Source organism: Leptinotarsa decemlineata, unplaced genomic scaffold, assembly GCF_025532065.1.
Source record: "Leptinotarsa decemlineata unplaced genomic scaffold, Ldec_3_MD MMD2_tig00026328_RagTag_RagTag, whole genome shotgun sequence".
Classification (NCBI taxonomy): Eukaryota; Metazoa; Arthropoda; class Insecta; order Coleoptera; family Chrysomelidae; genus Leptinotarsa; species Leptinotarsa decemlineata.
In genome coordinates, this window is record NW_027412688.1 from 10,485,060 (window position 1) to 10,511,553 (window position 26,494).

At 34.5% G+C, this 26,494-nt stretch overlaps 3 protein-coding genes across 15 annotated transcripts in view; 2 read left to right on the top strand and 1 right to left on the bottom strand.

The window, feature by feature from the left end:
• DIP2 (disco-interacting protein 2) overlaps window positions 1–11,932 on the top strand; it is a 612,353-nt gene extending 600,421 nt beyond the window's left edge. For all 10 annotated transcript variants that reach the window (XM_074182728.1, XM_074182721.1, XM_074182722.1 and 7 more), the window contains 4 exons: window positions 1,615–2,282; window positions 5,321–5,964; window positions 7,474–7,759; window positions 9,008–11,932. In XM_074182728.1, the coding sequence (XP_074038829.1) occupies window positions 1,615–2,282; window positions 5,321–5,964; window positions 7,474–7,759; window positions 9,008–9,260 (1,851 nt within the window). In that variant the 3' untranslated portion in view covers window positions 9,261–11,932. The remainder of the gene's footprint in view (window positions 1–1,614; window positions 2,283–5,320; window positions 5,965–7,473; window positions 7,760–9,007) is intronic.
• Window positions 11,933–14,857: 2,925 nt separating this feature from the next.
• Cnep1r2 (CTD nuclear envelope phosphatase 1 regulatory subunit 2) lies at window positions 14,858–17,152 on the bottom strand. Of its 4 annotated transcripts, none has more exons than XM_023163227.2 (4): window positions 16,851–17,152; window positions 16,713–16,796; window positions 16,528–16,659; window positions 14,858–15,148 (listed from the first exon to the last, which is right to left on the bottom strand). In XM_023163227.2, the coding sequence occupies exons 1-4, from the start codon at window positions 16,876–16,878 to the stop codon at window positions 14,988–14,990; spliced, it is 405 nt and encodes a 134-aa protein (XP_023018995.1). In that variant the 5' UTR covers window positions 16,879–17,152; the 3' UTR covers window positions 14,858–14,987. The 4 variants fall into 4 exon arrangements, with proteins under 4 accessions (XP_023018995.1, XP_023018997.1, XP_023018994.1 ...); XM_023163229.2 differs by having other exon boundaries at window positions 16,713–16,784; window positions 16,851–17,150; XM_023163226.2 differs by having other exon boundaries at window positions 16,528–16,662; window positions 16,851–17,149.
• Window positions 17,153–24,281: 7,129 nt separating this feature from the next.
• Window positions 24,282–25,004, top strand: LOC141485455 (mediator of RNA polymerase II transcription subunit 10-like). Its single transcript, XM_074182210.1, has 3 exons — window positions 24,282–24,535; window positions 24,596–24,679; window positions 24,734–25,004. The coding sequence occupies exons 1-3, from the start codon at window positions 24,414–24,416 to the stop codon at window positions 24,921–24,923; spliced, it is 396 nt and encodes a 131-aa protein (XP_074038311.1). The 5' UTR covers window positions 24,282–24,413; the 3' UTR covers window positions 24,924–25,004.
• The last annotated feature ends 1,490 nt before the right edge of the window (window positions 25,005–26,494 follow it).

Consider the following 26,494-nt stretch of genomic DNA (forward strand, 5'->3'; position numbering starts at 1 on the left):
TTTTTTTGCTTGATACAATTGTTATTTTCAGCTATTCATTTTTAATTCTTCTTTTTTAGTTCTCTCAGGGATTTCATATCATTTTATATAATATCAGATAATGGAAGTCCAAACTAATGAAATTCATCATGAAACATTGTCAATCACCTTCAAACAGTAGCTGAAATGTCATTTTCGAACCAAATTTTTTTTCCAAATTTACGTGAAAGCAAGTTTTTTGTAAGAAATACTAATTTGTTTATTCATTTATTTATGGATAATCTCCAGTTGAAATATATGATCAATAAAAAAAATTAGACAGTCAACACCTGAGAACATAATACGATAATTTATTTATTTATTTACAAGCTATTAGGTTATATCAAAAGTTTATCCGTTTATAAGACTTTATTTTAAACTGTAATATCTCAGTGAATATTTATTCAATTTGAACGAAATAAGCTCCATTTGAATCAGTGCACTTTTGCCAATGTAACACAAGTTTATTAATTCCGTCAATATGAAAATTGGGTGCTTGGTATTCGTTGAAGTCGACGAAGGCCGTTTTTGCCTGGTCGTGATTGGCAAAGGTTCTACCAGTGAGAAATTTATCGAAATACTTGAAAATATGATACTCGGTTGGTGAGAGGTCTGTATGGTGGGTGAGGCCCTATTCGTTTAATTTTTGGACGATGATTTGTATAACGTGCATACGGGCGTTATCGTGGAGCAGGATCGGACCTATTCTGTTGACCAGTGTCGGCTGCTGCTGACGCCATTTTCGGTACATTTCGTCGATTTCGTCACAATAGAATTCTGTTGTGATGGTTTGGTCCTGTTGCAGAAAGTTACTGTGAATTACACTAGCCGCTGAACACCATACAGTAACCGTGGTCTTTTTTGATGGATTTTCTCCTTTGAGAAGTGTCTGGGTGGCTCATCGTTGTCCAACCACTGTCCTGAACATCTCCAGTGGTCGTAGAGGATCCACTTTTCATCACACGTGATGATCCGATCTAAAAAGGATCGTTTTGGTAGCGGAAAAGCAAAGAACAGACCTCAAAACATGACAATTTCTGTCGATTGTCCGAATCGTGTTACACTCATTTTTTGAGCTTTTGAACTTTCCAATACGTTTCAAACCATCAAAAACCGCATTGGAGCTGACACCCAGTTCTTCCGCCATCACACGCATCGTTTGTGATAGGTCACTACCATGGTTCTCAAATCCTCGTCCTGGATCACTGTAAGTAGACCACTTCGGGGCTCATCTTCGAGGCTAAAATATCCCTAACGAAACGTTGCAAACCAACGTGGAACAGTGCGTTCATTAGCACTATCATTGCCAAATGCTTGGTTAATTTTTCGGGCTGTTTCGGCAGCGCTTTGGTTCAATTTTAATTCGTAGAGAAAAGTTGGCTGAAAATTTCTAAATGACATTTGGAAAATTTGAACAACATCAATGTATAAACTACAAAATTCTCTATCAGTCAATATACACCACGACACAGTAGATTAAATAGAAAATGAGATATGGAGCTACAAAACCACATGACATTAAAACGGCCAAAACTTTTTGAACATCCTAATGTTTCATAGCTTGTTGAGTTTTTAACTATTCAACTTAATTTTCAGCAACAATTTATTGCTGAAATTCTTCGATGGAGAGCTCACAGCACTTCAGACCACATCCTCTTCACCCTTCTGAATAGCAAAGGCGCTGTCGCCAAAGTCCTATCTTGTTCGGAACTTCACAAGAGAGCAGAAAGGATAGGCAATCTCCTTGTAGAAAAGGGCAAAGTCAACACAGGGGACCACGTAGCTTTGATATTCCCTCCTGGCTTGGACTTGATTTGCGCATTCTACGGCTGCCTCTATGTAGGTGCCGTACCAGTGACTATCCGCCCTCCCCATCCGCAGAATCTGCAAACGACTCTACCCACTGTCAGGATGATCGTGGATGTATCGAAGTCGGTTTTGGTGCTCTCCATTCAGGCTGTGATCAAGCTCCTTCGGTCGAAAGAAGCGAGTAATGTAGTCGACATCAAATCCTGGCCAATGATACTCGACACGGATGACATGCCGAAGAAGAAGCTACCCGTGCCGTACAGGGCTCCCACCGCCGAAATGTTGGCCTATTTGGACTTTAGCGTTTCCACTACAGGAATGTTGGCAGGTATCAAGATGTCCCATGCTGCCGTCACTAATTTGTGTAAGAGTATGAAGCTAGCATGTGAATTGTACCCCAGTAGGCATATAGCGCTTTGCTTGGATCCCTATTGCGGACTTGGTTTTTCATTATGGTGAGTATCTTTGTTATTATATAATTGTTATAAGCAGTATAGAGAAATCAACATAGAGAATTTCCTGTAGCTTACATTAATAATGGTCAAATACACTTAAAAGTAGCTTTGAACAGAGTTATTGAATATCAAGTGAAATATTGCGGAAAAAGTTTTTACTGTAACAGTCGGCAATGCATATTGAAAGGAAGAAAAATATTAAGGAAAAGAGAAATGAAAATTTCTATGTTTTTTAACACTTTTATTTGTAACTAACGTTACTAACTGAGTTTGTTTCTAACGAGCTGGGTTTTCACACAGCAAAAATGGTTTACTATGCTTTAATTGAATCCCAAATAAGATATGGAATACCATTTTGAGGAACATGCAGTGCAACCCTTCTCTCATCTGTGTTGATATTAGAGAAAAAAGCAGTGAGATGTATCTGTAAAGTCAAACCTAGGGAATCATGCAGAAATTATTTTGCGACCAATAAGATTTTAACTGTCTTTGCACTGTTCATTCTTGAAACTGTATGTTTGGTGCACAAACATAAAACGGAGTTTGACTTTGTCTCTTCTCCTTATGCTACTCGTAATAGCATATTTAGAATAAGACTTCCTATACCTAACTCAACATTAATCAAGGATTTCATTTTTTATAATTGTGGAAAAATTATTCAATCACTTACCAGTAGACCAGTAGATATAAAGTCTCCAAATCTGACCAACGTATAATTCAAGAAAGCAGTTAGAAATTTGCTACGTGATAGACCCTATTATAGCTTGCAAGAGTATTTTAATGAATCATTTTAAAACTGTATTCCATTTTATATTTATTTTTATTGTATTTGTACCTCTTTTATTCAAACTTTTATTAATTGCCAGTTTTTATCTATACACCATTAGTTATGCTTATATTTATACCTACAAAGCTTTGTCGATGGGATACAAAATCTTCTGACAATAAAGTATATTTTGATTTGATTGTATAAGTTTGAGAATGTCCGTATAGGACGAAACTGCAGTAACATTAGTTACAAATGAAAGTGGTAAAAAACATTGAAAATTTCATTTCTCTTTTCATTATGATCTCCTACCACGTAGTAACGGCTACATCCTTCAATTTATTAAAAATATTAAGACATAGATTCTTCCTCAATATTCACCACTGAGGCCATCCAATGCAAGGCATTGCTTTTTGTTTCAAAAATCATATGTACACAGAGTATTTATTAAAATTATTCATAATGTATTTTTTCAAAAATAAAAAAAAAAGAAAATTCGGAATATGAAATTCTTATCTCTTATTTGCTAAAAAAGTCCACGTAAAATAGTTCAGAGTTCAAGCTAAAGTAGGTCTTTACATATCTCTGCTAGATAAATTTGAGACTAATGCCAATTTTTGGAACTTTATTAATTTTTATTCTCTTTTACCCACAATTATGTTAGCTTTCAACTAAAAGACAACAGAACAGTATCGTGTAACCATTGATAAAACTGGTTAATAATAGTATTAATAATAAATCAATGGTAGTTAATAAGCATATTCATTCGGGAGCATACATTGTGAAAAGTGAGATTAGTGTTGAGACTTGCTACTCACCCTGTGAAATTCTCAGAGTATTCATTTTTAGTAGGTAACATTTATATAAATATATGTGATGGACTCGGCTGATACTTGATGAAAATCCATAACGTATTCAAAAAACATTTTATTGTGAGATTTTCACTAAACAGTTTTACAAAATCGGAACACGTGTTTTGTTTCTTTAGACATGTAGACACATATCTGTGCGAATAAAGGCACGTCTACGAATAAACATTTCATCGTGAGATTTTCAATCAACAGTTATACAACACAAGTTTCACTATACGATATCTTCATCAGACGTGTCTATATTTTATATAGACACCCCTGAAGAAGCTATTGTATAGCGAAACACGTGTTGCTTTTTTGTAAAATTGTCACGTGAAAATCTCATGCAGTGTTCCTTGAATTTATATAAATAATTTGTTAAATTAAATTTAGTGCACACGACTTCTCTTGTGGAACATATACATAATGGAAATCAGCACAAAATAGATATAATGTTTTTTATTTTTCATTCCATGCTTCTCTTTTCCTTTCTGATTAGATTTGTCAATAACATTTTCTCAAGTCGTGTTCAAAATGTGGTGGAATAAAAATAATTTTGTTTATCAATTTTCCTTTTGAAGTTTTTGGACTTGAGAAGTCAAATTTATAATAAAAATTACTCTAGCAGATCAAAAAAAGGATGGCACCCTTCTGATAAAAAATTAAGTGTTATGTAATATCTTGATTCATATAACAGGTATTGTTCTACCAGAAAAAATTGCAAGGGTATTTCAAATGCAAAATAAAGAGTATAGTTTTTTGTTTCTTAATAATATTCAATAAATAATTTAATAACAATTTCCTACTACTTATGATTTTATCATGAATAATTTCCATGATGCTTCAACTCCTACATTTGTTGATTATAATTCCGGTTTACATATTTCATCTCCTTTGTTCAATGTGCGGTAATCGCAAACCTAGATAAATTTTCTGTCATAATGATACTTTTGGTGAAACCTCTTCAACAAAATATTTGATAATTAGGTCTTCAGCTGTCACTCTTCAATCTTTTGACATGATAGTCCATACTTTTCTGTCAACACTGACTTCTTCAGTTTCCAGGTTTCTCATGTATCACTCTAACAAACTTCTTTCAATTCAAATTCTTGTTCTTTTTCGTTGCCCTCAGTTCATGGTTGTGTTTTTTGCTTCTCCATATTTACTTCATTTTGGGAAGTTTTTGATGGCTTCAGCGACAGTATTGAACACTCCTAAAGTAAAATACGTGTTGAGGTTTCCCAAACTATGAGGTGAAAATCTCACCATGATTTGTTTCAATTGTGTTGCTTTTTCCTACTAGGCGTGAATTATTTTAAATAAAAATGTTTTTTTTCACTAATAATTACAATTTTCGGAGATCACTGGGTGAAGTAGTCAATTTTACATTTCTTTACAACTAATTTATACTCTTCTTGCAGGTGTTTGAGCAGCATCTATTCAGGCCACCACTCTATATTAATCCCGCCTTCGGAAGTCGAGGTCAATCCCTCTCTGTGGCTCACTGCCGTGAGTCAGTACAAAGTCAGAGACACCTTCTGTTCTTACGGAGTAATGGAGCTATGCACGAAAGGGCTCGGTTCGTCCGTAAACCAACTGAAAACAAGAGGCATCAACTTAGCGTGCGTCAGAACATGCGTAGTCGTTGCAGAAGAACGGCCCCGAATTAATCTCACCACCAGCTTCTCGAAGCTCTTCAGCGCCTTAGGGCTAAGCCCCAGAGCAGTGTCGACATCCTTCGGCTGCAGAGTGAACGTGGCGATTTGCCTGCAAGGGGCTTCTAGTCCGGAGCCTTCGACAGTATTCGTAGATCTGAGAGCACTGAGGAATGACAGAGTGAGTTTAGTCGAGAGGGGGAGCCCGCACAGTTTGTGTGTCATGGAGAGCGGCAAGCTCCTGCCTGGAGTCAAGGTGATTATAGCTAATCCGGAGACGAAAGGACAGTGCGGTGACTCACATTTGGGTGAAATTTGGGTGCAGAGCGGACATTCCGCCAGCGGGTATTTCACTATCTATGGAGATGAAACTGAATATGGAGATCACTTCAACGCTCGTCTGGTTACAGGTGAGTTTTATATAAATGAAAATTGAAATAGTATAGTATAGTTTATTTGAATAGAATACTTAATTTTGTTATCAGTAATTTCATTTCGAGCCAGAGGTTCCACTCCTACCTACAGCTGATTCACAAAATGTTCAGATCTGAATCTAGATGTGTTTGAGAAAATATATTCATAGTAAAATGGTCTAATAATTGTTGATAATAGTTTCTTAGCACTACACAAATTATATACAAATACTTATTCAATGGATATTTTCTTCTAGAAAATAATAAACTACTGCTAGTGGAAATCGATATAAAAGCAAAAAGATAGGCTTCTGAAACTTGCATTGAAAACCCGTTTCTTATTTTATATATCATCGTTAGCACATTATATACTTTATTTTATGAGACAATATTTTTTGACAAATTGGTTTCTAAAAAATTTTTAAAAGAAAGAAAAAACTTGGTAATAAAACAAATCCCACAGTTCACAGCTTTTATGTCTGTGTGTGTGTTAGTAGAGGAGTCAGTATTTTCTTGAGTTTATTTGTTTAAATATGAAGGCCTTTTAAAACAGACATGAAAATATGGAAACACAGGCATACAACAATATCATCATAGTAATATTGAATTTGAAAACATTACAGAAGTAAGTTTATTCATAACATACATAAATATATATATATATATATATATATATATATATATATATATATATATATATATATATATATATATATATATATATATATATATATATATATATATATATATATATATCTTCTGAATAAAACAAAGTTTTTTTAGAAGGACGAATTAATAAGTAAATAACAATAATAAACAAATAAATATATATCATACATATTATAAATATAATATTAATTAGAATCATAAGGAATTATATACATAATTTATCCTATTATTTTCCCCTATTATTCATGAAACTCTTGGCTCTTTGTACTAGTTCTAAAATTACTTTAGTGAGGTTCAATTTTTTTTTTTCAGTCTTTCATTTTGAAAGTCTATTAATACTCTTTTCATTCAACTTATATATTTTTTATGATCCATGTTCTTGACTTCAGTTTTTTCAAATTTCCTCTATTTTTTCTCCATTTTCGATTTTTCAATTCGTAACTCTGTTTTAGCGAAGTCATTTTCAGGTTATGTATTGATTCTTCTATTTTATATTTTTGCAAGCATCAACCAATATAATGCAATATTTGTATTTTTAGTTTGATGATTTTGTATACTTGTTATAAAATTCAACTCATCCAACTGAAACATTTAACCTGACTGTTTAGGCAAGAATTTCAAATGATATACTTAGGTCCTTCATCTTTGATGGGATTGAAGTTTCGTCACAAATTTCAATGGTATTCATGTGGGATGCATACATTTTCTATATACTTTTAGCATTTTCCAGTTACAAAACTCATGGTTCAGATTGACAAACTGAGAATCTTTTTGTGATAATGAAAATTAATCAATGGCCGGAATAGAACAGTTTTGATTATTTCATTACTTTCACAGGAAACACTGGTGAAATCTATGCTCGGACGGGATACCTAGGCTTCTTAAGAAGAACGGAGTTGATTGAGAAATCTTGTGTAGGAGACGAGACCATACTCAATAGAGAAAGTGATAATGAATCGGTGGGATCATCTCATCATCTGGTAACCACGGACGCTTCAGAACTGCACGATGCAGTTTTCGTCGTTGGCGCACTTGACGAGACGATCATGCTGCGCGGGATGAGATACCATCCCATTGATATAGAAAATAGTGTTTTAAGGTGCCATAAGAAAATTGCTGAATGGTGAGTTCAATGTTCTTATATGAATAAGAAAAAAATGACGATGGGAGAGAGTTTTTACTGGCACAAAAGGGACATGCCTTAGCTGAATTTCATAAATACATCCTTAGCAACTGGTGAAATACCACTTCAACTGAAAATGAGTACTATAGTCCAAGTACCAAAAAACAATATAATTCATGACCCTAGTAACTATCGTCTTATAAATACTCTACCGCCCTTGGAAAAAATTTTAGAAGTGGCCGTTTATGAACAGATTAGCAAATATATTAATGATAATAATTTACTAATGGACTACCAATCAGGTTTAAGATCAAATCATTCTTGTGAGACTGCTTTGCAACTGACAATAACAAACTGGAAGTTTTTGATAGATGTAAATAAATTTATGGTGGCAGTGTTCTTGAACACTTTTGAAACAATTGATATTGATATTCTACAGTATCATGGAATTCATGGGACAGTTCTAAGGTTTGATAAATTCCTGAAAGGTCATTCTCAAATAACCAAAGTGAATAACGTAATCTTCAGTGAAAACAATATAACCACGGGCATTCCCCAGTGCAGTGTCCTGGGACCCTTACTATTCATTCTTTATTTCAATGATATCAATTTTGTTGAAGACAATGAGTTCATTAATTTGTTTGCTGATGAAACTCTCGTAGCTATCAACAGTCTGAACCTGGATGAGACCATAGAGTAAATGAACAAATTATTGAAAATTATCACTAATTTTTTTAATATTCATAAGCTCAAATTTAATACTCTCAAAACCAAGGCCATGATAATAACTTCAAAATACAAATATAGACAAATCAACGTAAATAACATAAATATATCAAAATATAATGAAAACATTGAAATAGTTCAATAAATAAAATATCTTGGAATATCTTGGCTTTAAAATGGATAACTTTATCACATTCAAAAATCATTTCGATTACGTTCTCAGCAAAATAAGTAAAAAAAAATCGTTCTCTATATCTATAATGATCTATAAAACTATAATTCAACCTCACTTCGAATATTTCCCAAGTTTACTGTCATTAATAGATTCCAACAGTATCGCAGCATTACAAAAATTGTAGATTAGAGCAATGCGAATCATTCTCAAATGCAAGAAGTACACTCCAATTGGTACAATGTTAGTTGTACTGAACTATTAGAATCTATCTTATAGATAGAAATTAACAAAAATCTGTAAAAAATTAAAATGGCACTAAATCTCATCTGTTCTTCTTTCGTTTTCAGTGCTGTGTTTACTTGGACCAATCTGCTGGTTGTCGTAGTAGAACTTGACGGCAATGAAAGCGAAGCTCTAGACCTAGTACCTCTGGTGACGAATACCGTTTTGGAAGAACACCATTTGATTGTAGGTGTGGTAGTTGTTGTAGATCCGGGTGTTGTGCCAATTAATTCTCGAGGTGAGAAGCAACGAATGCATCTAAGAGACGGTTTCCTAGCGGACCAACTCGACCCAATTTATGTTGCTTATAACATGTAAAGTTGTTGTAGAATATTCATGAGTTGAGCGGCAAATCGCGTCCAACATAAAGTAATTCATATAATCATTTTAGTATATATCCCACTCCTGATATTATCAGGGTTTTTATCCCACATCTGACGTATTTGTGATATATTTTTATTTGACATTTTAACTGTATGTTTCAGTTACAAAATAAGCAAGCTAATGGTTAATTTAATATTTTGTTGGGACGCGATTTGGTCAAGTACATTGTTTAAAGAATTTGATTATTTGTTATGCCATGGATTGATAATTTCAATTATTCTGTTTTAGAATCATTTGGATTCTTTGAATGACGTATGAAAAGCTCAAGTAAACATGCAGGGTTCTGCATTAATGTGTATGGTTGTTCCTAACTTGACACTAGGACAAATATTATGAAGTAAAACATTAATGTGGTGCCCTGTATACGTCTGTACACCTATCTCAAAAGTATGATTTTAACTTGATGATAATGTATAGATGTGAATATTATGGCCTAATAGGCTTCTATGTAAAGATTTTATGTAATATTTAGATTGTACAGTATGGATTAGTTAATTTTGCTTTTTGAATTAGTGCAATCGAAACTGTCTGATATTCTATTCCTGTTTACTTTTTAGCATGTCTGGAGTTGGTTTTGTGAGAAGCAGTTTGTAAATGGGTATCATTCATAGATATCATTTACTCTTTGGGGTATTTAATTTTATATATACATATATATATTGAGAAAGACAAGTTTGGAATGTTCTATTTGAGGTACCAAAATGTAGTAATGATAAATATTCATTTTCGGTCTCGCACTAGCTTTTGAGTTGATTATTTTGTATGACAGCTGCAAAATACTTCATGCGATGGGATCGGCCTATACTTGATGAAAATCAATAACGCATTCAATAAACACTTTATTGTGAGATTTTCACCAAACAGTTTTACAAAAATATGTTTTGCTATAGGTATTTGTAGGAACCGGTATTATATTTGACAGGTCATAATAATAATAGTAATAATATTTATTTCTCTTTTATTAAAACATCGATAAAAATAAAATGAAAACAATAAAAATTAATTGGCGCTCCGGGGCGCCAATAAAATCATTTAAAGATATCTTCATACAATAACAAGGAAGACGTCAATGGTCATGTAACTAGAAATATTAAAACATACAATAACCAAGTAAAAACACAACACAATATAATTGTTTCAAAACTCATAAATGTTGTAGCGATTTTTTTCTAAGAGACACTTTTTCAGTCTAGCCTTGCATAATCTGTTGAATAGTTTCGGTCATAGATATAGTGAACTATTTTGGTAAAGGGTAGGCGCCAGTATATATATGTATATATATATATATATATGTTTTGTTTTGCAAAATGATGAGTGTTGCTTTACTTTGACCAACCAGTGATACTGTTTATATCATCAGTATATGCAGCAATGTGTACTCCTGAGAGACTGAAGATAATACATACCAAGTAAAGATCCCTGTGGGACACCTAACTTTTTGTGACCTGCCTTTTAGATATGACTTTATCATTTCCGAAGCCAATAAATTTGTCATCAGGAATATGGTTTTCCTAATGTTTTCGTTAGCAATTTAATTCTAGTTCAATTTTTTGCTGTCAAGGGAACCAATAAAAAAGTCCATGAAGAAAATAGAATTGAAAGTCCCTTGTAAAAAAATGTGTATGCCAAAAAAATAGACTGACAAGAGAATAAAAGTTCACACCTTGAGATAGTGAAAAGAAGGCGTCATTTTGCTCATTTTTACTGTCAGAAGAAAGTTTCTGAAACAGTAGATTTTTCAAAATTTTTGACTTTCTCCAAAAGTAGCGTAGAGTATCAAGTTTTGACTTCAAATTCACAATACATGGACAAAAATATACAAATCTAATTTAAATATTTTTAAAACTATTGCGAGCCCAAAAACAAAATTTTACTGTAGTTAGTAACAAACTCAAATTTATAACCAGTTCCAGCACTTTGTCAGTTTGCATCAATTACAACTTTTTCACTTTTTTCATGAGAGTTATTGAATAGAATTTTCATTCACTTTTTTTGATGTGGTTCATGGAGTAGAAGAATGATTAGGCAACGTTAAACCACAGTCATAATTGTGAGGTATGTCATAGACTTGGATGGTCTATTTTCACATCAGTATATACGCACATTACTATTGACTCTTCTACTGTACAAGCAATCTGAAGCTATCCAATATTTGAATAATGAAACTCAATCTTTGAACATCCCAGACTTGTCTGTGATCATGTGTAGCACTCTAGTCTCAATTAACGTTAATTGTTTGCTGCTAATCGATATTTTCTGTAATTTGATGTGGAACTCGGTTGTGTCAATGCCCTGTTTATGTTTGAATCAATTTTTCATATTTTAGTTTCTTGTATTCGACTCGTTATGGGCTCTATTTCAAAATGCTCAACTAGTATTTATGAAAACTGCTTACTTTTTTTACTTCGGTTTTGCACAGAATTCTGTTAATACAGGTCGTGACAATAGTTAATTTCTGTGTACATATTTTTAATGTAGATGTAGAGTTTTAAAGTTAGTAACTTCACATTAAACATTCTTTTCTTATAGTGTGGTAATATGAATAAATGAAATCTACACACTATTGTGGACACAGATGCAAATATTGAATAAATGTATCTTTATAACATTTGTTTTTTTTTCTTTTGGTCCCAGTTAATTGACTTCTTTACACTTTTGTTTATATTTAGCTATCCTGATGAATCTGTTCCCAAAATCGAAAATTAATATCGCAGATAATGATGGTTGTAGTAGAAGATTGCGAAAATCCTTATCTTTTGCTCAATTTTCAACTTTGTAAAGGTTCGTCAATGAACGTGAACTTTCATGGCAGGAGGTAACCATGACATATCTATTTTCTGGGTTTGTTGCCGTGGTCTCCAAGTTTTTATCCCCCACAGCAGATAGTGAGGACAAGTAGAGCACTTTGTTCACTGCCTCATCGCCTTCGATGATGACGTAATCATAGATGAAACGTTTTGATTTTGTTAATCCAAAAATGAGACGAAATAGAAAATATTGAACCCTACTTCAAAAACTTGAGTACGACACAAATAAACTAATGTGTTACAGAAAAATAATTGTTGATAGTTATCAAATTCAACGATCAGATACACACCTTCCTACAATTCATCGACAAAACATATCATAGCGCTTTATAATATTTAATAAAACTCCAAGAATCGTGACGGTCAAGTTTCTAGGTGGTTAAAAAGATTGCAACAATATTATTTCAAAACAATAACCTGCAGACCAAGGTCAGCAAACCCCGTTTGTTTGAATTTCATTAAAATACTTGTTTTGGATTCTTGCCATTATAAATAGGAATCACCTTCAGGCAATATTACCACCTTGATAATTCCAAACTCGCTTAAGGTAGTGTGGTTATCAAAACTACTTTTTGCTTAAAATATCAGGTACGATTTTTGCTGCCACTTTGACAGAACCATATTAAATATTACAAAAGCGTTTAACAAACCCAGCTTTCCGAAATTAGACCTAAAAAAAGTTCTCTATTTTGGGAATGTGGAAAAAGTGTGTTCATTAAATTAATTTACTGCCAGAGATGTCAATTCAACCCAACAAATTATGAAAACAAAAAATTTATAGGGATATTCATTTCATATAATAGGAGCCTATTAGAGCACGAAGTTGTTAACTAAATTCTGCAGTGAAATGTTGAAAGCGGTGGGTTAAAATTTTAACACTTTATCTATGCGTTAGTACAGACTTTGCATTTCAAATGCCGCCAGGAACCTCCAAGACTGAGGTGAAAATACGTTGATTCATGTTTTTTCAATTGATTTTGAGGCAAGAAATACTCAAACCCTCAATATTTTGAAAACGAGAAAGTGATCAAAAACAAGCGATCAAAAATCATGTGAATAAATCAAAAACTATCATATGAAGAAGGATTATAATTATTAACAACAAATTTTTTTGTATAAATAATAAATAGTAAATAAAAATAAAAAATGAAATCGATTAAAATGTATCACATTATTCACGTGTGAAAAATTGAATGTTGTGGTTATGGTGATGATATTGGATAATATTGAAACAAATTAATCTTTCCAATATTTTGATAATGTAAGAAACACACTTTCTTTTCAGTTTTTTTAACTAGTTCAGTGGCAACTGTTCTTACTGCAAAGCACCCAGATACTAGCTAGTTTTGAATTGATAGGTTTATATAAAAAATGCAGACCAAAGCAAAAATCATATTCAATCAAGAAGATTGATCTTGTGTATCGGATAGTTGACATAGAGAGAATGAGTTGGAGATGTGACACCGACCAGAATTGCGCACAATAAGATTTTTTTTTGTTAAAAGCAAAAACATGTCTTTATTATCCTGAAACCTTGTGAATAAGTGTTATGCATTGAAATGATGAAATCCTTATTTTGAAAATAAGGTTTTCTGAAGTATTAGACAAATATTAGAGAAGGTGAATAAATAACTTTTGATTGAAAGTGAAAATAATGAAATGAAAATGTTTTTAACATTTCTTCAATCCAAATTGTTTATTAGCTACGTCAATAATAAAGCAACTTTTCACTACGTTAACCATTAGTCGGATTATTTTCATGATTATAATAATGATAATATTCATTAGTCTTTAGAAACAAATAATTTTCAGACACGCCATTACAATTTTCCAAAATAAGGTTAATAAGTTCTTTGGCTTGAAATGTTTACAATTCATAAGTAAAATTAATGACTAAAAAACCATAATATATCAGTATACAAATTTAGGAAGATACCACGAAAGTGTCTCCATCTTAAAGTACAACGACACAGAAGTCGACTCCAGCCATTTTGTATTCGCGATTTTTTTCGACTCAACCAAAGCAGAGTGTTCCAACTTCCACAAAACCTAGTCAAGTGGATGAAAAATCGCAACATGATTGTGGAGTATTATGATGTTTTATCCAAATCTTTCAACATTAACTCAGGTGTTCTACAGGGATCGGTATTCGGAACCCTATTATTTCTCATTTTTATCAATGATTTGCCGGAACACTTATCAAATTGTCAAATCACAATGTTTGCTCATATACCGATCTGTTTCAAAGGCTTAAACAGAACTATTTAGCAAAAAATAATTTTCTTGCTAAGAATCGCACGTTAAAAGGTAGGACCTCGTTAATCCTTAGGTCGCAAAAGTTCATAGAGAGCCACATGAAATTTCATGTCATTCGAATTCTACATATTTCCTTCATTTAGTCTAACCATATTTCACGTTCCAAATGGTTTGCTAAATAGATTATTGAATCAGTGAATACTGCTTCTGATATTGCCTGTAAATCAAAATCGTCATTCAAATTCTTCAAAACTCATTTCAGATACAATGTTACAACAATAATGTACACCACTGGGCTTTCGGGAATGTGGAAAGCCTGGAAGTTATCTTTGGCTACCAACTTCTCACTGCTATATTATGTAATAAGAGGGCTACGGCAGTAGACTGTTTTTTTATAAACACTTTCACCCTCAATAATAAACTAAGTATCTAAGGATATGTGACAAATTACACATGAAACACCTGTAATTTCCATTTTCTAGAATAATTTTTTTAATATGGGTATTGTATTTACAGTCAATGTTTCGTCTTAAATGCTTTGAAGTTAACCGAAATTGAAAAAAAAGGTTTAAAAAGATATAACAGAAAACTACTATATTCAGGGCCATCCTCCCCTATTTGGATTTGGCCTAGGTCGAAGAATTAGTTTACCAGAATCATCACAAGACATGTTGAAATCTCCTAATACCTCCCTCGTTCTTGAAGTTATTATAGACGGTGCTATAACTCTTTTATGAACCCCAAGGAGTAATATTGTTACTGGAAACAAAACAAATAGTTTTATATTCAATAAATTTTTACAATATACAGAGCTATTCAAATTCAAGTTTCTTCATGGGGATATCATGAGGTAAGGCATGTATAGTAAGTTATAATTTGGTAAAGGTGCCTATTTTGTGATACTATAGAATGATACAAAAAATTTACTATTTTGGTTAGGTAGATACAAAGGAAAAAACAAAAATTTACAAATTATATTTTTTGATATAGCTTATTTACTTGCAGATATTTAAAATCTGTTTATACTTCTTTGAATTCGAAACTTTTAATCAATTATAAAAATTTTTATAGTGTCCTCGACTTTTGAATTTTAAATACACACCACCCGAGTTTTTTGTAGCAATATTTGTCTGGCAATGTTTCTGAAATTTAATAATCATCAAATAATTTGATTGCTTTTAGAGAAGCAATGTTCGGATGTGTACCAGAGCTGATTCATATTGATACTTTATTATTTGAAAAAATGGAGAATAAAATTCCTAAAATTCCCAATCCTTTATTTCCACTAAGGTTTTTTCGTGTCCCGGGAATTGATCGGTAAAAAAATACACATATCAAAACCACTGAATGATATGAATAAATATGAAAAAGAATTTGAATAACAATGATCTGGTTTTGATTTTATCCTGTAAATGGATTTATCGTTCCTAATTTGAATCTTACATGAAGTTACTGACAAACTTTGAAAGTTATTAAAATAAATTAATTGAAATAAAAGATTATGTAAAAGTGGACACTTGACTTTATTTCTTCAGTATCTTCAAATTTAAAAACATGTTAGAAGTTTTATTACTGGAATTTCATATGATCATTATACACCATGTGAGCGGAAACGTTGGTGGGTCATAAAAGTTTAAATCATTATTTAATCTTCTGAAGTTTATGTGCAGTGGAAAACCTCATTGGAAATATTGGATGTTAGTCATAGTAACACATTTCAGGTACTTAGTGAAGTTTTTGAGAGTTGGTTGAAGTACGTGAAGAGATTAATACATGATTCCATTCAAGCGATTTTCGGGCAGTAATGAAAACATGAATTTATTTGAGAAAGTCAGTAGAAATTCAATTTTATGATAGTATTTGAAAACTGGCGATCAATTAAAATTACATATCTATATTTATGAAGGTATGCATATTCTGTATAGAAATAATACATTCATATTCTGATCAAAGAATATTCCTATGAAAAAGCGTAAACAGGTTTCCAATATTTCTAAAAATGAGATGCAGTAAAAAATTGAATTTTTTGTTTTTTGAAGAGCCTGGAGTCGAATTTTTGTTTCTTTTGTAACTATTTTTTTACGTTTAACAGACTATGCACACTTGAATTTGTATGCCCCAATATAAACAAAACTTACTGAGAATTATCGTGGATAGAATGAAGAATGGGTGGTTCGTCAAAGACTGTGATAATGAAACTATCCTCGTTTCAGGATCTAGAATCCACTGACTAGCACCAGTGGCCACGCATATTGAAACTGCAGTAAGTACTACTGGAATAATTAAGTTTAATTATTGCAAGACATTCGTATTCCATACTTACTTCTCCATCGAGTTGTAGAAGGATGCAAACAAGCTATGACTTCAGTCAGTCGCCTTTCAAAAGCCTTTAGATCTAAAATAATATCTATTTTATAGGTTTCTTATATAGTCGTTTTACAAAATCTAAAAATGCTTATACCTTCACAAGCAGTTTGTTCCAAAGACATTAGTGATGCTATACTATCAATGCAGATATAAATATTATTTTGTGTTTATATTAACAAAATGTTAATTTTGAATGAAAATGAACAGATAACCACTATTTTGTGCAGATAACCTAGCGCACTGCGAACCCCGCCTGAGAGTATTTATGGCGAGTCCTTGAATTCATCGGTAAGACCACCGTTTGGTGTACTCGAACCGTTAGTGGTTTATATTGGTTAAATCAATCCACCGAACTTTTTCTGTTGAATTTAAGAACTCGTCTCATTATACTAATACTGTCAAAAGTGTCAAATGAAATAAAACAGAATAACAAACCCTGAGGTTTCAGTTCTGTGATTTGCACATAATCTGTGAAATTTGAACTGAAATCACACACAGAACTAAAACTTCAGTGTTTCAGTTCCGTGGTGTAAATTATTGTCCACCCGAAAGTTCGGTTTCGGTCGTGTTTCGGCAAAAAAACGGATTTCGGTTTCGGGGGCAACCCTGCCGAAACTACGACCGAAACTGCATTCAAGAGTTTCCGCGCTGTGATCGGTCATGTTTGGTGCGTTGAATTTCTTATAAGCGATGAAGACATTTTGCCGAGTCCACGTGCCTAATCATGTCATGACTCGTGACTTACTTTGTGATTTTATTACATAAATATTAGGTACCTATTGTGATATTAGGTAAAAATTTAAATAAGTAATTTTATTTTCAATATTTTTGAAAAACCATCAATAATATTCAAATGAAGGATCTACACCCACTCAAATAAACACCTCACCTATTTCAAGTATTTTCAAGGTGCAATTAATATTTTTTCTCAAATAAGGCTTTGTTATGTTGATTATCAATAAGTAAAAATTCCGAAGACTGCATAACGTTGTGATTTAATGATGAAAAAATTAGGACTGACTGATTATGTTACAACGTTTTCTTTATTTTTCCCTCAAAACTTAATCCTTTTAAGGAAGTTTCGGTTTCGGCCGAAGTCTCAACTTTGGAATTACTATTACCAGTTCGAGGTCGTCAGGATACGGCTGAAATGTACCAATCAATGCGTAACTCCGTAGCGTGAAAATACCATATGAATGTGAAAAGGCCGTCCAATAGCCCTATTTCAAGTATCATTCCAATATCAAGCATTATTCTAGTGAGGTTTCAGCCTTATTACGACTGAAACTATTTTCAGAATTCCAATAATTCCGTATTTTATCGTATCAATAAGGATTTTGTTCAAAACACTCGTTTTTTTTTTCAGTTAGCTACTGTGTGTATTTGCCATCATCAGTCAACATATGTGGTTGAGGTTTATATTATCCATTTTTCAGCTTCATTTGCTGTTACCATTGTTTTTGTTTTCCATCCTTATACTCAAATTTCAGTTCAGGTAACGATGCAAACAATAATTATGACATCTGTCAATAATGACAAATAAACAGAGTAGTCAAATCAAAAAAATGCGTGTGCTTCAAACTTTGATATAATTGATTTAATGCGAAATGATAAAAAAACTACTGTTACATATACGTTACATATGTTACATATTGTTACAAAATCCCTTACGCCGCAGCTGACTACATTCACCCAATTCGACGAAGGGATCGCTAACTGAGCATGACGTCACACGCGCGGTAACTGGAAAAGTATCGATCAAAGAATTCCAACGTAGATCTTGAGAGCGAAACATCGCGATGGATATGGAATTTCTAGAAATTCTAGATGCATCGATCTTACTATAAAAGAGCGAGTTCCTTCGGCAGAGGGAGAGTAGTAAGAGAGTGTTCGAAGTCTCAAGCAAGCGAGTATTCTAAGTGAATTATCAGTGCAGCAGTTGTGTATTAAGTAAATAAAAGTTGTCTAAGTTGTTTTAAAAACGAACCCCAAGTAAATATCGTAACAGTGGAATTTTACTGATAAATAAAAAAAAACAATAAATAGACATTTTTGTGAATATTATAAGGCATTTATGATGAATACGAGAAGTACATCGTACGATACGATGCGGAGGATATGTTGCAATTTATTCAAAACCAATTTGTGGATGCGGAAAGACGACGACAGGAGGAAAAAGAAGTCGAGGAAAAGCGACGACAGGAAGAGGAAAGACGAAGGCAGGAGGAAAAAGAATTAAAAAAGAAAGAACGAGAAGAGGCGCTCCAGAAAATTCTCGAAGAACAGAGAAAAGAGCGAGAAGATCTCCAGAACATTCTAGAAAAGCAGAAGAATGAATTAGAACAAATAGAACAACAACGGAAAGCCGATTTCCAGAATGTTCTAGTACACCAAGACAAGTTCTTCCAACATGCGCTTCATAAAACCGAAATACGAATGGAAGAACTAAAAGAAAATCTAAAAGGAGAACTGAAGGGAAGCGTCATGAAAATCGACGACGAGGTTAAAAAAGAAGTGCATACAGTACGAGAGGAAATGATAGGACTAGAAAAGAAAGTCGAAAAACAGATAGCGCTTCTCAAAAATCAAGATCGCCGTGACAGATTGCCACATCTACAATTTCTGTGAAACCACCGACTTTTGATGGACAGTCGTCTTGGTCCATGTACCGCCGCCAATTCGAGGCTGCGGCAACGACAAATGGATGGGGTGAAGAAGAGAAAGCTACAGCACTTATAAGCTACAGCCTTGGGTATGTTGCAAACGATACCCACCGAACAACAGAGTGAATACGAGGATCTGATATCTGCACTAGAGTTGCGGTATGGCGATCAACACAGAGAACAGCTGTACCGGGCCCAAATGAAGACGCGCACACAAAAATCCGGTGAGAGTCTTCAAGAATTCGAAGCCGATGTGAGACGCCTGATTCAGCTGGCTTATCCAGAATCACCTGGAGCTTTCAAGAAGCAGCTAGCGGTGCAGCTATTTATAGATGGTTTGAGAGACCCAGAAATCCAAAGAACTTTGCGATTGACAAACTTTAAGAGTAGTAGCGACGCCTTGGTACGTTCGTTAGAAGTAGAGGCGGCCTTCAACACTTCAAGGCCGAAAGTGCGGGCAGTATCTATAGGAGAACCCGAACAACGATCCGGTACAGCGACTAGTTCAATCGAGAAGGTTCTAGAGGAACTCAAATTAATGATAAGTGGAATCAGCACCCAGAAGAAGAGGACATGCTATAGGTGCGGGAAGCCCGGACGGATCTCATTAAAGACTGCAGAGTGAGAGTGTCACCAAAATCCAACTCACCTGCGAGGGTGTCGTCACGTACACAATCACCTGTGAGGACAAAGTCAGCCAGTCCTCAAATTGGCGGCAGGAAAACTAGAATTAGCCAGCATATCGGGGCGCATGCTGACTAACAATAACAGAGCCCCCAGGGCCATTCAAGTTAACAGACTAAAACGAACAACAGACAGCCTAACCATATCAGGAAAATTGAATAAAATGGACGTGATATGCACCATAGACACCAGGGCTGCAGTTTCCTTGGTACGCAGTGACATCCTTCGACCTGAAAGCGTGAAGCCTACTTATTCCAATTTCGTGCTTCGAACAGTCATGGGTGAAAACGTACCTATTCGAGGAGAAGCTGAAATAACACTGATTCTTGGGCGACTCACCATTATTGATACAGTGTATGTTGCAGACATAGAAAATGAATTCATACTAGGAATGGATTTGATCAGTGAGTACGGCTTTTCATTCGACAACGAAGAGAAGATTATGAAGTTTAGAGGAGAGGAATTTGTCCTTACCACTCCAGCAGAAAGGGCAATACCTGCGAAATTGCGCTTAGTGAACACTGCGCGAATTCCTGGTTTTTCGGAGAAAGTAGTTTACGCTATCGCTGATGAAGACCCCGGATGCTATGGAATAGTCCAGTCATGTGATGAATCCCCCAGCAAATAAGTTTTTGCACGAGCCTTAGTAAAAACGAAACAAATCATCCCTGTGAGAGTTGCCAATGTGTATCCTGAAGCAGTAACAGTTAAAGAAGGTGATGTCACAGGAACCTGTGAACCAGTCATATGGGTTCATATTGAGTTTTTCAGCAAAGTACTGACCAAGCCAGAAAGGAATTATTGCGTAACCAGAAAGGAACTACTGGCAATAATCAAGGCTGTAGATCACTTCTACAAATATCTCTATGGATAGAGTCCCTTATCAGAACAGACCATGCAGCTCTGAAGTGGTTACTCGAAATGAAGACTCCTGAAGGACAAGAAGCAAGGTGGATTGAGAAGCTGAACCAGTATCATCGTCCAGGACGACTGCATAATAACGCAGATGCGTTGTCCTGAAGACCTTGTTCTGATTTTTGTAAACACTGTGAGCGAATTGAACGACGCGAAGGAATCAACCAAGTGAGAGTGATGGCAGACAATAATTGGACCACAGCAAAAATGAGACAAGATCAAGAGGGTGATCCAAACGTTGCAGAATTTTCAAAATGAAAGGAAAGTGGAGCAAAAAGACCCTCCTGGTAGGACATCTCTGATCGATCACCAACGTTCAAGGCATTGTGGGCACAATGGGATTACTTGATTGTTGAGAATGGTCTACTGAAGAGGGCTTGGGAATCGGCCGATGGCAAGAAAGTGATTTCCCAACTGGTTGTGCCTATGTCAAGAATAAGTGGCGTCTTGGAAGAGATCCATGGTAGTAAATCGGGAGGACATCTGGGAGTTAACAAGACCTTGGATGAAATACGACAAAGGTTTTACTGGGTTCAGTGTCGAGAAGATGTAGAGCGATGGTGCCGAAGATGCCCAATATGCGAAGCCAGCAAAGGTCCTAAAACAAGATCCAGAGGTGAGATGAAACAATACAACGTTGGTGCTCCCTTCGAACGGATCGCCATCGATGTAGCCGGACCATTTCCGACCAGTAAATGGGTTGAAGCGTACGCCTTGCATAATCAAGAAGCATCCACAGTTGTAAGAGCTCTGGTGGATAACATGTTTGCAAGGTTTGGTGTGCCAATGGAGTTACATTCCGATCAAGGAAGAAATTTTGAGTCGAATTTATTCAAGAAAGTCTGTGAATTGATGGGAATTAGCAAGACCAGAACAACTGCCCTCCACCCACAGTCTGATGGCATGGTCGAGAGGTTCAACAGGACTATGGAAGAACATCTTTCCAAAGTAGTAGAAGAGCATCAAAAAGACTGGGATCAACATCTTCAATTATTCTTGATGGCCTACCAAGCAGCCGTGCACGATTCCACAAAGCTCACCCCAGCTAGTATCATATTCGGAAGAGATCTTCGCTTGCCCTGTGACTTGGTGTTCGGATCACCAAGTGTTGAGAAAAAAGAGGTGCTAGATTACTCAGATGAACTGCGAGATAGCTTGACAAGGATCCACGAAATTGCTAGAAGAATATTAAATATGACTAGTGACAGGATGAAGGCTCGATACGATCTCTCGATACTGGTGGATTTAAAGGAGATCGAGTGTGGCTATACAACCCTCGTCGTAGAAAAGGAATTTCCACCAAATTAACACCATCTTGGGAAGGACCCTATACGATAGTGAAGAGAATAAATGACGTAGTGTATAGGATTCAACGTAGCCCTCGAGCAAAAATGAAGGTCGTTCACCTATAAAGATTCAAACGACACAATGGGGACAACGACATATTGTTTGATCGGGACGATCCTACGTCACACGCGCGGTAACTGGAAAAGTCTTGATCAAAGAATTCCAACGTCGATCTTGAGAGCGAAACATCGCGATGGATATGGAATTTCTAGAAATTCTAGATGCATCGATCTTACTATAAAAGAGCGATGAGTTCCTTCGGCAGAGGGAGAGTAGTAAGGAATGTTCGAAGTCTCAATCAAGCGAGAATTCTAAGTGATTTATAATCAGTGCAGAAGTTGTGTATTAAGTAAATAAAAGTCGTCTAAGTATTATTAGTGTTGTTGTTTTAAAAATGAAATCTAAGTAAATATCGCAACAATATGCTTTATCAGAACCAAGTGGAATGATAACATTAAAATCAACAGTTCAAAAATAACTTTTCAAAACGCTCAAAGGTACGAACTCGTTTTCTCCTTTCCATAAAAGAGGATGTATGCATCTCGACTCATAAGTGATTTTGGTTAAATTGGCGACACGTGTGAATCATTGTATTCGTGCCACGTGCCAGTATTGGGATTTCTGCCGAATGCTGTATTATGTCCGCTGTAGGTAGACCCTCTGTGCTTCGAAGGTGTATATAGATTATTACGACAAGGAGTCACGTTGTCTGCTGCATAATTGTTCATATCTAATTCATCTAGAAAAAATTCGATGGCAACATTTAACTTGCCTCTGAAACTTTCTGTTAGAGAGAATATTTTAAAATGAATTACTAAAATACGAGGAAACTTATGAATTGATAGAGACTTTGTGCATTTTCTTCTTTCCCTGCAACTCGAACACGTCGATTTTTCATGTCCATCCAAAGTTTCATCTCTTGTGAAGAAATCCAAACATTGTGATAAACTCAATTGGCCAGTTCTTTGTGGTATGGGGGGGGGCAAATCCCCAAAAGGATCGAATGTTACAGATGTGTGTCCACAGTGTGTGCACTTCATCGTGGATTTTAATTGACCAACGAAATTATCTACAATCTTAGAGTTTGCACTCAAATAAATCCGCCACGCCTCTTGTGCTTTTCCGCTGTCGCTCAATTTTTCGTTAATCCCCGTTAAGGTCGGTTTAGGTTTCTCAATAATTCTATTAACGTCATCATGTAAACCTTCTAAAAGATAACGAGGGAACTCCTAGGCGTCTTGATGCGCATTATCCATGAATCGAAGGGCAAAACTCTGAATCTGACTTTTTAAGGAGACTGTGTTCACTGCTCTATCAGAAATATCAGATGAAATTTCTGACTATGATTCCTTGATAACTTCTTGAAATTCAGAACATAATAATTTTCCAGATAATTTCAAGGTTGGCAATTGCCCTGCCCTGAGTGTTGGTTCTGTGGTAGCTATTTAATGGAATTTATAATTATTATTCAGAATTCAGATCTGAATTTTGCACAATGCGGTATTTGATCTGTGGCGCTGAAAATGAAAACAGTAAAAAATCATGTAATTTTTTTAGGAAAAAGCCTAAACTCCGTAAGAATATATATAATTGCGTTCGTAGATATATATTCACAATATTTCGACATATAGCTACAGATTACATATATTATGGTTATTTGTGATACTGGCATGACGTTGTTTCAGATATCAAAAAATCCATCTTTAAATTCAGAATTCGGACATTACAACCCAATTAACCTACTTGAATTAACCTCTGCAAAAACCTATATGGAAAGATCGAGAGCTTCCACCTACATAACATAGGAGTCAAGTTGCAACTGCTGGGAGACACTCCCATCTAAAGGCTTTTAATTGGTGGTAACATTGCTTACTGAGTAAGGAAGAAGAAGTAATCACTAAAAACGCAAATTGAGAAGAAGACTTGATTGGCAACAAGTAGACTTCGGAATTGGCAAATTGGTATCAGATTATCAGATACTACATGCATAGTAGTACAGTTCGTGATTATTGTTACTGAGTCTATTTTACTTTCAAAGGCAGTGCAAAATGACGTCTTCTTTGGAAAATCTAGAGAGTCAATTGGAAATATTCATTGAAAATGTTCGACAAATCCATATAATTGTTAGTGATTTCCAGCCACAAAGTCAAAATGTCCTAAATCAAAAACTGTAAGGTTGAATGAATATTAGTTGGTGAATAGTTTCATTTAATATATATATTGTTTTCAGTCAATCTCTGGTGCATGGATTACAGGAAGTTGATAAATTGAAATCTCAAGTGCAAGATGTTCATGTTCCATTAGAAGTTTTTGAGTAAGTACATAAGCTTGTAATATTGTTCAATTTGTAAATTTTTTAACTTTTCAGTTATATCGATCAAGGACGCAATCCTCAACTGTACACTAAAGATTGTATCGAGAAAGCCTTGGCAAAGAATGAACAAGTAAAAGGAAAGATTGATGCTTACAGAAAGTTCAAAGCTAATATGTTACTAGAATTGAGTCGTACATTTCCTAATGAACTAAATAAGTATAGAGCTCTGAGAGGAGATGAATAAATATTTTCTATTGTAAATATTTTAGAATAAGTTATATAAGTTATGTGCATTACTTTTATGTTAATATATTTGTTTTACATATTTCTTATTTTAGGGTCAATAATGGCAATACCTCTTTATAGGCCAAACAAAATGCCACCAACTTACTTTCATTAATCAAATTATTTATAGACATTTCATAATAGGAACTATTCTTCCGTCTTTCAGTCAAAAAAAATACTTATATATTACATTAGATTTCTTACCGAAGACTTCAAGACGTATGTGGTAGAGTTCTATCAGCAAATTTATCTTTTATAGGGAGTTGAAATTGTATTATTTTTTGTGACACCAGAATCTTTTTTCTGTATATTCTTGAGTTGACTTATAGTACAGAGGTAATTATTAAGAAAAAAACATAGGTAATTTGAATTCAAAGTCCTCGGTTATATGAATATCCAAATAAATGGTATGTTTTAGTTATGCTCGCTTGTCTGTGTGAAACAATTGACAATGAAGTGTGTGGATGAAAACTGATTGAAACTTTGTGAAGTATAGTTGAGAAACGCTATATATTTCTGCCCAACAACTCGAGAGTTAATTATGACATCTGGTGAATGTTTTACGTTCTCACTAATAAAACAACAAACATTTTGAGAAGTGAACAAACAATAAAGCTGTTATAATGAAAAGTTAGATGTTTTGTTCAAAACACTCGGTTTTTTTTTTTCAGTTAGCTACTGTGTGTATTTGCCATCATCAGTCAACATATGTGGTTGAGGTTTATATTATCCATTTTTCAGCTTCATTTTCTGTTACCATTGTTTTTGTTTTCCATCCTTATACTCAAATTTCAGTTCAGGTAACGATGCAAACAATAATTATGACATCTGTCAATAATGACAAATAAACAGAGTAGTCAAATCAAAAAAATACGTGTGCTTCAAACTTTGATATAATTGATTTAATGCGAAATGATAAAAAAACTACTGTTACATATACGTTACATATGTTACATATTGTTACAAAATCCCTTACGCCGCAGCTGACTACATTCACCCAATTCGACGAAGGGATCGCTAACTGAGCATGACGTCACACGCGCGGTAACTGGAAAAGTATCGATCAAAGAATTCCAACGTAGATCTTGAGAGCGAAACATCGCGATGGATATGGAATTTCTAGAAATTCTAGATGCATCGATCTTACTATAAAAGAGCGAGTTCCTTCGGCAGAGGGAGAGTAGTAAGAGAGTGTTCGAAGTCTCAAGCAAGCGAGTATTCTAAGTGAATTATCAGTGCAGCAGTTGTGTATTAAGTAAATAAAAGTTGTCTAAGTTGTTTTAAAAACGAACCCCAAGTAAATATCGTAACAGTGGAATTTTACTGATAAATAAAAAAAAACAATAAATAGACATTTTTGTGAATATTATAAGGCATTTATGATGAATACGAGAAGTACATCGTACGATACGATGCGGAGGACATGTTGCAATTTATTCAAAACCAATTTGTGGATGCGGAAAGACGACGACAGGAGGAAAAAGAAGTCGAGGAAAAGCGACGACAGGAAGAGGAAAGACGAAGGCAGGA